This window comes from Galeopterus variegatus, unplaced genomic scaffold (assembly GCF_000696425.1).
Source record: "Galeopterus variegatus unplaced genomic scaffold, G_variegatus-3.0.2 Scaffold4604, whole genome shotgun sequence".
In the NCBI taxonomy this organism is placed as follows: domain Eukaryota; kingdom Metazoa; phylum Chordata; class Mammalia; order Dermoptera; family Cynocephalidae; genus Galeopterus; species Galeopterus variegatus.
This window is the reverse complement of record NW_007730715.1, coordinates 153,489-164,605: the sequence shown is the minus strand read 5'-3', so window position 1 is coordinate 164,605 and position 11,117 is coordinate 153,489. Positions and strand designations below refer to the sequence as shown.

The window sequence follows — 11,117 nt, the reverse complement described above, 5'->3', positions numbered from 1 at the left end:
GCCGGGGGGCGGGGGCGCCCCCCCGCCGAGGGTTCGGATCCCACATACAGACCGGTTCCCGCTCACTGGCTGAGCGAGGCGCAGGCGCAGCACCAAGGGTTGCGATCCCGTTGCCGGTCCCGGTCCGGTACGGGCGCTACACTGAGGGTTGCGGTCCGTTGCTGGACATGAAAAAAGACAAAAAAGGAAAAAAAAAAAAAAAAAGAATTTTTTTTTTAAAGTTTACAAAAGAGTTCCAAGTGAACAGTAAGATTCTTTCTTCCTGGACTTAATGTCAATCACCAAAGGTAGTTATCCAGTTGTCATTTTCTCATGTAGCCTTGCATTGTTCAAATGCACCATATATAGATTTTTTAAAGTAATTTGTTATGACATGATTTTAAACTTACCGAAGAGTTGGAAGCACAGTACAAAGAACGCCCATGTACCTTCACTGATTTTTCAATTGTTAACAGTTCGCCACATTTGTGCAGTGTGTGTGTACCACCATTATCATGAGGCTTTTTCTGAACCACTTGAGACCAAGCTGCAGACATTATGCCCCATCACCTCTAAATCCTCCAGTGTGCAATTCTCAAAAATAAGGACACTCTTGCACATAACTACCACATTGTCAAGCAAAAGTCCAAGCCCAAGAGTGGCTGATGCAGCTTGTAAAGTAATAACACATCTTTTTAAGATTCAGTTTATTACCTACAAAGACAGCAAGAGAAAGAAGAGGCAAAAGTGCTAGCTACCCATGTCTTCATCCCACACACCAAACAGAACAGCAATAAAACAAGAAAGGCTGGGGGACTGCTGTACCAGTTGTGGGACACCCCATTGTCAAGGAGCCCCTTCTAGACTGCAGGTAGCAGTTTTATTTTCTATAGCTATACACTGAGTGAGGCAGGGCGGAAAGCCTCATGCCTCATTAGAATCCACAAGGAGATGATAAGCTGTCCCACAATAGCTTCCCTGGGGAGATAAGGAGGCTAAGGGAGATGGCCTTGAGGCAGCGCCTCACAAGCCTCCCATCCTCTTGTGTTCCGGAAGGATCATAAGACATCCTGCCAAGACTCAGTTAAGGTGCCATTTAAGTTTTGCTTGTATGGATACATTCATGCAAGGTCACAAGGGTCCCATGGCAGACCCATTGTCTACAATTCCACCCCTGGATTTTCAAATATCAAGCTATGAATTATCAGGAGCATAGGCCAACCCATCAAATATACTCTGATTAATTGTGCTTATAGGGGCTTATACCCTATTCTGTTTGTTTTAGGCAACAGAGGACAAGAATAACTGTGACTATGATTCTCTAATATTACATCAGGCCCCCTTGGAGGATGCACTTCAGCCAGGCTCCCCAACTAGAGCCAGACCAGTTCCATATTTCATTAATTCAGGCACAGTAAGGGGTGTTGACAGTTGCACATACCCTGCCTTGATTGGTCAGCTGGAAGTCCAGGGCAATGTGTCATTGTCCATTACCAATTATTCTAGAGAGTATAAACCAGTTAGTGCATGGCAGGCTAATATAGGCCTGATTTTTAGGTAAGAAGGTATAGCGACCTCAGCAGCACCATTGTGCTGACCTAGAGCCCAAGTCTAATTCTACTGTTTTTATACAAAAAAAAGTCTTGTTAGTTTCCAGGAAGTTTATCTTGTTCTATCATCTTGAGCGGAGGCTGTTAACTCCTTAATTCAGCAGCTGCTGGAACATTTCTGAGAGTCCTTAGATTAAGATTCTTCATTGGCCAGCTGTCGAGTTGAGAGTGGTAGTGGCGGTCTGGGTTAAATTGTCCAAATGCCCTGCACACAAGAACCGAGAGAGATTCGTGGCTCCTCTCTCCGTCTCTGACCTCCCGGGGCTGCAGGTGTGCTCTCCCCACCAGACTCGTCCCTGGGTGGCTCAGCAACTTCTTCCTTGTACTCTTGAACCTAGAATGTCTCTCACCTCTGATGCATGGGCCATGGTAGGACTACCTCATATTCATGATCATTATCATCAGTGGTCATAATTATCCAAATCCTGCAAGCATAACCAGGTGGCAAAAGGAGCACCAGGCTAGAATCACCCAGCCCCAGCTCCTTTTTGCTGTTCCCAAATTCCAGTAGCTTAGTGTCTGATGGAGTTTGGGTGTGTTGTCCCCTCCAAAACTCATGTGGAAATTTGATCTCCAATGTGGCAGTGTTGGAAACTGATTGAGTCATGGGGGCGGATCCCTCATGAATGGATTAATGCTCTCCCTGGGGGAGGGGGAATTGATGAGTGAGTTCTCGCTGGATTAGTTTCCATGAGAGCTGATTTTTTAAAGGACCCTGGCACCTCCCCTTTCTCTCTCTCTCCTGCTTCCTCCTGCCATGTGATCTGCTAGTACCCGCCAGCTGCCTGCCACTTTCCACCATGAGTAGAAGTAGCCTGAGGCCCATGCCAGATGCAGCTGTCCCAGAATCCTGAGCCAAATAAATCTCTTTTCCTTATAAATTACCCAGTCTCAGGTGTTTCTGTTATAGCAACACAAAACGGACTAAAACAGTGTCCAAGGGGTAGGCAGGGAGAAACAAAGGTAGAGTGACAAGAGTTAACTATGTAGTTTGGCTCTTAAAACCAGTTTAAGTTTCCTCCCTACTCCCCACCTCATAATTAAACATATCATTTTGATAGAAGGTATCCTTCTGCAAAATTGCCACATGTATAGCCCAAACTAACTGTCGTAAGTTTGTGCTGCATTGGAAGGTAAGCCTTGCTCACCCAATTGTCCATTTCAGTTTTTCCTTTGAGTGCATGCCATCTTTCAGTAGTGCCTGCTGCCTGGGCAGCACAGATCTGATGAATGTGTGGATTCCATTGACGTTCATCCTGAAGCTCCTTGTCCACAGGCATTCATGTGGCTCGCATAGATCCTGTGCAATCTGCTGCTGTAATGTTTGTCTCACAAAGGCTGAAACTCAAACATCCAGTCATTCTGTCAAGTGCAAGCTACAGTGTGGACAACTGCCCACGAGGCAGTAAAAATGTTAAGTGTTAACAAGGTGCATTTCGTGGTGGTGGGGGGTGTGTGTCCAACCTAAGCATCACATCAACCTGCCATCAAGCAAAGTTCCCTTTTCCATGTAGTTTTAAGCAGTTTTCTTTGGCGCTGCCAGCTGCAGCAGCCCAGTACTGAAAAAGGATAGGCAAGTGAGGCTCAGTCCCAGTGCAGTACACACTTAAGGAAGGCCTTTTGGGCTGTAAATGTGGCAATTACCCAGAAAAGGACCTCCCATTTAAATAAAATGTCTGTTTATGAGGTTGGGAGAGGGTAAGAGGCCCAGTCTGGTCTGTAATAGAGCTGATTCATCTTTTAACCAGGCCTGGGCATTTTCAGCAGCTTCAGTGTACCAAAGCCTTTAGGGTGAGTAAAGATCACTGTACATTAATGAAGATGCTTATAGAAACCGGAGTGCTTACGCCTGCAGACTTCATGCTGAATAGTTTTCCTAAGCACTCCTGTTTCTGCAAACATCTTCATCAGGCTAATGATCCCCTACTTCTCTTGCCCTGGCATCCGATACTGCTTTCTTGATGCCACACAGCTGGTTTTGGGGTGTACTTTTCCCACCATCACTGTTCTAATCGTGGCATTCTCCCATTTGGAACATCCCTGACAACCTGATGAAGTATTAAACTTCTCAACACATCTGGTCCCACAGTACACTGACCAGTATCAGCCATAAGTATGAGGGTATGCAGAGTGTCGATCACATAAAACCTAACACAGATTAGCTTCAAGGACCTCAATTGTGTGATCAGAGTCAGCCAATTGCACCAGAATAGTAACATTATAACCTGAAAAAGTCTTAACAGCAGTGAGGCAGCACCAATAGCCCAAAACAGGGTCAAAAGTCTCATATAACCTCTCTCCCCTAAAACAAATGGGCCAATTTTGGACAAGACTTACAGGTATGTTTTTTTTTTTTTTTTGGGGGGGGGGGTTGTTTGGTTTGCTTTTTTAAATCAGGAACATAGAGTTCTTTACCTTGTGAAAGAGCCATTTTTGTTTGACTGACAGAGAGACAAAGTGTTTAGAATTGACTCACATTGTTTCAGATGTTCCTTGATAAGCAGGCACCTCCATTTTGTTGGGTCTCATCAGTCACTAGCTGGTGGGCAGCCACAGCCATTGAGCCTGAGACTTTTAACTTGCCATCAAGCAAGACAATATTTATACAGTGGAAGTTTTGGACTTCAGAGACAATCTCTAACGCTTTCTAAGTATATGCACATATCATTTAAACATGTACCAGATTTCTACACCAATTCACATTTTGACAATTCTCATTCATACAGTTGATCAGCCCAAACCTCACTCACAACGTTAATTTAAACGTTTAAACTTTTTCTAATCTTCATTGCAAGTTTTATCCAAATTCTATAAGGAGTTTTTTTCTTTTTTAAACACAGAAATAAACACTACAAGGGCAGCTGACAGCAGAGCAGGAGCCAATCTTATCTCCTTGGCCGGGAACTTACAGGGTCCAGAGCAGAGTGGAAAAGGCCAGCCTGCAGGGTCAGCTAGAGCTGCACACAAGCTTCTTTTTCTGCCTTTTTAAAAAACAGCTTTATTGAGACAAAATTTACATATGATTCACCCATTTAAAGTGAACAATTCAATGGCTTTTAGTCACAGAGTTGTGCAACCATCACCACAGTCAACTTAAGAATATTTTCATCACCTCAAGAAGAAACCCTGTGGGGCCGGCCCGGTGGCGCACTGCTACAGTGCGCCGCTTGGGAGTGCGGCAGCGCTCCCGCTGAGGGTTCGGATCCCACATACAGACCGGTTCCTGCTCACTGGCTGAGCGAGGTGTGGGCACAACACCGAGGGTTGCAATCCCGTTGCCGGTCCCGGTCCGGTACAGGAGCGACACTGAGGGTTGCGATCCGTTGCCGGACACGAAAAAAGACAAAAAGGAAAAAAAAAAAAAAAAAAGAAGAAACCCTGTGTATTTTAGCCATCATCACTCTATAGGCCCAACCTCCTGCCCCTGACAAGCACTAATCCACCTTCTCTGAAGATAACCCTGTTCTGGACATTTCATATAGATTCACACAGTAAGTGGGCATTTGTGTCTGGCTCTCACTTAGCATAATGTCTGTAAGGGTCATTCACGGTGTAGTGTTATGGAAACGGACTGGACCAAGAGTGGTCAGCACTTGGAGGGTTGGAGAGGCAGGTATTTCATTACACTGACGGGCCCAGACAAGCTAATGCTTGGAAATCTGGACCCTGAGCTCAGGTCCTACAAAGCTTTTATAAGTGACACGTTTACAAGGCTAGCATAGCAGTAAGTTTCATTTCTCACTATTTGTACAGCAAGGATCTTACTCTTTCCCTTGTGAACACAGAACCAGACCCAGGGTGGCAGAGTCATAGCTATAGTCAACCAGGAGTCTATACGGAAATTGGTTCGGGTGCCCTGGTTCCCCTGTAATGACCTCATAAACTGTAGAACCTTTGGGAGGTCTAGTGTCCCTTTTGGAGGTCACCCAATACTGAAGGTGGGCCATTCTAATTCACATAGGGTTCAGAGTTTCCCGGGGGTCATTTTGACTCCATACTCCCCAGAGTAGCCCTTTTCAGAGTATTTTAACATGCATTTAAGGACAGTAGGTTTTGAAGCACTTGTCCCCATACTTAACTTCAGTTTCCCGTTCTTACCTCAGGCATTTATGCCCCAAAGGGCATTGGTGCAAAGATTGGAAGACTCATTCAGATTAGCGGGACTCAACTAAATTCCTAACCAAGCAAACAAACAAAGAAAAGAGGAGCAGTGGGGTCCAGTTTAGCCTGGTCCCAATCGGTGGGGCCAACCCATTCCACTGACACAGTAACTGAAAAAGCAGTTTTCCCCACTGCAGTCGGCACAAAGAAGAAAAGTACCAACTAGATTTAAATGAGAGGAACCAAGCGTAGCCAGTAGCCCTCCAGGGTGCACCTATACAGTAGTGGATACAACCCAACCAGACAGTAGATGAGGGCTCGGACATTTAGAGAAAGGTAAAGAGGATTTTAACGGCTTCAGACTTCCAGTCTCTTTGGAGGCGTGGGAATGAACTCCCACCACTCTCATGCATCCCCCATCAGGGGGAACCTGCTCAGGCAAGGTCTACATGGTGGGGGACTGGCCTTCCTACCTCTGCTAGTCACCCATCAGGGCAAGCTGCTGCCGGCCCCAGGGAGCAGCTTCTCACATCTAGTTGTCTGGCAGTCATTTTAAAGAGGAAGAACAGGGGAAGAAAGGAGAGTAAAAGAGATTAAAGCATTGCCTCATCAGAATTTAGGCTGGGAACTCCAGGAGAGACTCATCAGCAGCACAGACATGGGAGCAAAACAGTCCCAGTGGCCACTTGCCTCCTGCAGCTAGGGTCTTCTCTTGTGCCCAAAGCTTTCCAATTCTTGCCAGTAATTAAATTAGGCTCTTGGATTCCAAAGTCACAGAAATGAACAATGTACCCAGCAGTAAAGCAAGCAACGCTTTATTAAAAGAGGAGATAGACTAAGGCAAAAAGAGGGTGGGTTCTCCTCTAAGTGGCTCAGTGGGGGCTTCACCCCCAAGGATGTATGGAACTCATGCATCGGGAGGGGCCTCTATGGCAGAATGGGCAATGGATCTCCTGGAGCAAACATTGTGAAGGGACGTCTCACTCCTCGGGAGTCAAGTAAACATCACCTAGGTCCTTAGAGAAGCGTTCGCCTCTTTCGCCAGTGGAAATGTAGGCCCCTAGAGTTCGGACAGAGGTATGGAGGACACACAGATTTGTCTGTCAACTGCATATACACAAACAAAGACAGACAAGCCTGTAAATGAATTTTAGAAGGAACAGGTACAGAAGATAAAAATCAGAAAAAAATAGAGTAGCAGAAGCCAAGAGAGGTGGATTTCAAAGGAGTGACCGATTGTGTCAAGACTGAGAGGTTCGTTAAGGACAGGAAAAGCATCTATTGACTTTCATTATGTGGAGGTCATTGATGACTTTGGCAGGACGGTTTCAATGGAGTGATGTGAGCAGAGGTCAGAATGCAATGAGTTGAATGTACAGGAGATAAGAAAACAGAGAGAAAAAATATATATTGTTCCATCAGAGTCTTGGCTGTGATTAAAAATGGAGAATCTGGTGTCCAGGAGATACAGCATTGTGTGCGGAACGCAATATTTTGTGTAAAAGTAAACCGGGTTGGTGCAGCTGGGAAAGTAATGACGCATCTTGTTCACATCACTGTTCCTTGTGATGCTCAACACTTTTGAACCTTGTGGTCATCTACTCTAATCTCATTTTATACATGAATAAAAGCCAGAAAGGGCTCAAAGTTGGCCTGTAAAAATACTCAAATTATTTTATTCCCTTCAGGAATTTCTTTTTATCACCCTTTTCTTATTTCATAAAGTAAGTACCATACTTTCTAGTTCCTTATTTAAAACTTTTAACTTTTTTTTTTACAATAATTGTAGACTTACAGGAAGTTGCAAAAATACAATGAGTCCCATGTGACCTTCACCCAGTTTCTCCCAGTAATAAGGTCTTACATAACTGTAGCACAGCGTCAAAACCAACATGTTGACAATGGAATAATTCTTCTAACTAGACTACAGACTTTATTCAGTTTCGCCAGGTTTTACATGCATTCATTTGTGTGTGTGTAGGTCTGTACAATTTCAGCGCAGGTATAGATTCACATACTCAACACCACAATCAAGATACAGAATTATCCCATTAACACAAAGGAACTCCTTGTGTCATCCCTATCATACATATCCCACTCCCCCTCCAGTCCATGTCCCTGGTGACCATTAATCTGTTATTCATTTCTATAATTTTGTCATTTTGAGAATGTTATGTAAATACAATCACACAGTATGTGACCTTTTGAGATTGGCTTCTTTCATTCACCATAATACCGCCAAGGTCCATCCAAGTTACTGTGTGTATCAATAGTCTGTCCCTTTTCATTGCAGAGTAGTATTCCACGATACAGATGATTTGTTTAACCATTCACACATTGCAGGACATCTGCATTGTTTCCAGTTTTTGGCTGTCACAAATAAAACTGCCGTGAACATTTGTGTACAGGTTTTCAAGCCAACATAGCTTTTCATTTCTCTGGGATAAATGTCCAGGAGTGCAGCTGCTGGGTCTTATGCTAAGTGTATGTTTAACTTTATAAGAAATTTCCAAACTCTTTTCCAGAGTGGCTATACCATTTTATTCCTGTCCACAATGTATGACAAATTCAGTTTGTATCCTCAACAGCATTTACTATATCTGCTATTTTTAATTTAGTCATTGTGTTAAGTCATATCTCATTGTGGTTTTAATTTGCATTCCTTGATGACTTATGAATATCAACATCATTTCATGTGCTTACTTGTCATCCATATATCCTCTTCAGTGAAAGGTCTACTCATACGTTTTGCCCATTTTCCAACTGGATTGTTTTTTATTATTGAGTTTTGAGTACACTTTATATATTTCAGATTGATCAGATATATGGGTTGCAAACAATTTCTCTCAGTCTGTAGCTTGTCTTTTCCTCTTCTTAAATTTTTTAGAGAGCAAACATTTTCAATTTCGATGAAGTCCAACAAATCAACTTTTTCCTTTCATAGATTGTGCTTTTGGGGTGAAGTCCAAGAATTTGTCACCTAGCCCATGATCCTAAAGAGTTTTCTACTATGATTTTCTTTCTAAAAGTTTTATAGGTTGCACCTTACATTTAAGTCCATGATACATTTGAGTTAACTTTTACATAAGGTATGAGGTTTAGGTTGAGGTTCATTTTCTTTTGCCTATGGGCATCTAATTGCTCCAGCATAATTTGTTGAAAAGACTTCATTAAATTCCTCTTCCAGGGCCAAGCCCGTGGCGCACTCGGGAGAGTGCAGCGCTGGGAGTGCAGCGATGCTCCTGCAGCGGGTTCAGATCCTATATAGGAATGGCCGGTGCGCTCACTGCCAGAGCGCAGTGTGGGCGACACAACACCAAGGGTTGTGATCCCCTTACCGGTCACTAAAAAGACAAAAAAAAAAAAAAAAAAAAATTCCTCTTCCACTTTGTCAAAATCAGTTGGGCATATTTATGTGGGTCTATTTCTGGGTTTTCTCTTCTGTTCCATTGATCTGTGTGTCCATCCCTCTGCCAATACCATACTATCTTGATTACTGCAGTTACATAGTAAGTCTTGAAGTTGGGTAATGTGAGTCCTCCAACTTTTTCTTCTTCGAAAGATTTAGTTTAATTAATTTTACACTGGATTTTTTCATCTTCCCTATAGGAAAAGAAAAAAATAGAGAAAAACTGTGGCTTTGGGAAGTTAGGGAAAATATAGCATTTACATACCATATGCCCTAGGGTAGTGATTTTCATACATTAGCATGCCTCAAAATCAGCTGGGAATTTCATGCAGATTTCTGGGTTTCAACCCCAGAGACAGTTTGACCTCCAAGTGATTCTGATGCAGGTAGTTCTGGACTACACTTTGAAATCTGAAAAATGATAATCTAGGAAGAAACAGGAAGAAATAACAAAAACCCAAAACAACCTTAATTACTGTTGTTGAGATTGGGGCTCTCTTTGTTTTCTTTCTTTTTAATTCTTCCAAGTTTCTAGTATGCAATGGGCCTGACTCTTTTCTGAAGACACACTTATCATTTGTGGTTATACATGATAAGAATAATGCAATTGAACTTTTTAAACCGTGGTTTTTATTACATCCTAAATGTTTCTGGAAAAAACATATTTACATTGTAATGGAAATTCCTAGGAAGATAAGATCTGCTCAATAGCAATTTGCTTCAGAGTCAAATATGCTAGAAGTCATCTGTTTGGTTAAAAAGGGCACCTACATGGATTCAACCTTTGATAGGTATCTCAGAATACATATTTTAGAGATAAAAAAAGGAAGACAGGAGACATGTGCCTCTCCACTACACTTCCTTTCACGAGGCTGAGTATACTCATTATTTACTAGTCCAACATAAGCATCATAACTACAAAATCGAAACATGAAATAATCTTCCTGTAGCTTATTCTAGGGAGTGGATGCATCTGAAAATGGCAATAAAGACTTCCAAGTTAAAAAAGGGAAAAACAAAACTTTAAAATACTCTCCTCAGACATTTTATTCTAAGATATCCCTTGCCAATGTACATCCCATACTCTTTAAAAAAAAACAAGTGTCACATTCTACTTAAATCATCTTGCACATGTTCATTGTAGGTCAGTTATAGGTAGGAGCATTCAATAAGCTCTAATGAAACTTTCAGTAAGACATCTTGTGTTTACTGCATGTGGAAAACTTACCCATTGGGATATAAAAAGAGCTCTCCATTGTATGCCTGCGGTTGAGTTCTGTGCATTTTCAGACCATGCTTAATACACAAATTGTAAAAAAAAGTTTTTTACCTCATTTCGTCTCCTGCTTCATTCTAGAGAAGAAAGTTCTTGCATAAGCTCTTCCTTTTCTTGCTGCAACTCCTGCAAATGCTGTTGGTTTTGCTCCAATCTGTCCTCCAACCACTGTAGGAGAGGCCCGCTGACTGCTGACATCTGACTGCACAGATTCTTGGTAAACACTTCAATAAGAAAAACACAGATGAGAAAACTGTGGAAAAACACAGCTCACTGTCATGTTCCCACTTCACCACCAGCAGTTACCCAACCATGAACACAGGAAGAAGGGGTTAGAGGAGGAAGTAGAAAAAGCACAATAAGTGGAATGGCAAACAGTTTTCTATGGCCAGCCAGGGGAAAGACAGAAGAATAGAGCAAAGACATTACCTATTCTGAAGCCATCCTGAATACCCCTGGATCCATAAGCCAGAGAGAAGCCTGGCTATGCAGACAGCAGAAAGACGGCCAGCTCTTTACTCTCTTAGGCAAAAGGGCTAAGGGCCAGGGAAGGAACCCTTCAGACCTTTGCATACTGTAAATTGCTGTAACCTCCTAGAGAGCTAGAAGTCTGCCTTCTGCAGCTTAGTTTTCCACAGAGCCCTGTAGGAAAATTGCTTATCAAATGTTATGTATATTAAAGAAATAAATACGTAATTTGACTCACCGGAGAGCTCTTTTTTTTTTTTTTTTTTTTTTTTTT

The 11,117-nt window shown here is 42.6% G+C and overlaps 1 protein-coding gene across 2 annotated transcripts in view; it reads right to left on the bottom strand.

Annotated features, from left to right (window-relative positions):
• Positions 1-9,082: 9,082 nt before the first annotated feature.
• The window catches only part of BRCC3 (BRCA1/BRCA2-containing complex, subunit 3), a 77,212-nt gene continuing 75,177 nt past the window's right edge, over positions 9,083-11,117 (bottom strand). For both annotated transcript variants that reach the window (XM_008587940.1, XM_008587942.1), the window contains 2 exons: positions 10,430-10,599; positions 9,083-9,293 (listed from right to left, as the gene is read on the bottom strand). In XM_008587940.1, coding sequence (XP_008586162.1) covers positions 10,448-10,599 — 152 coding nt within the window. In that variant the 3' untranslated portion in view covers positions 9,083-9,293; positions 10,430-10,447. The remainder of the gene's footprint in view (positions 9,294-10,429; positions 10,600-11,117) is intronic.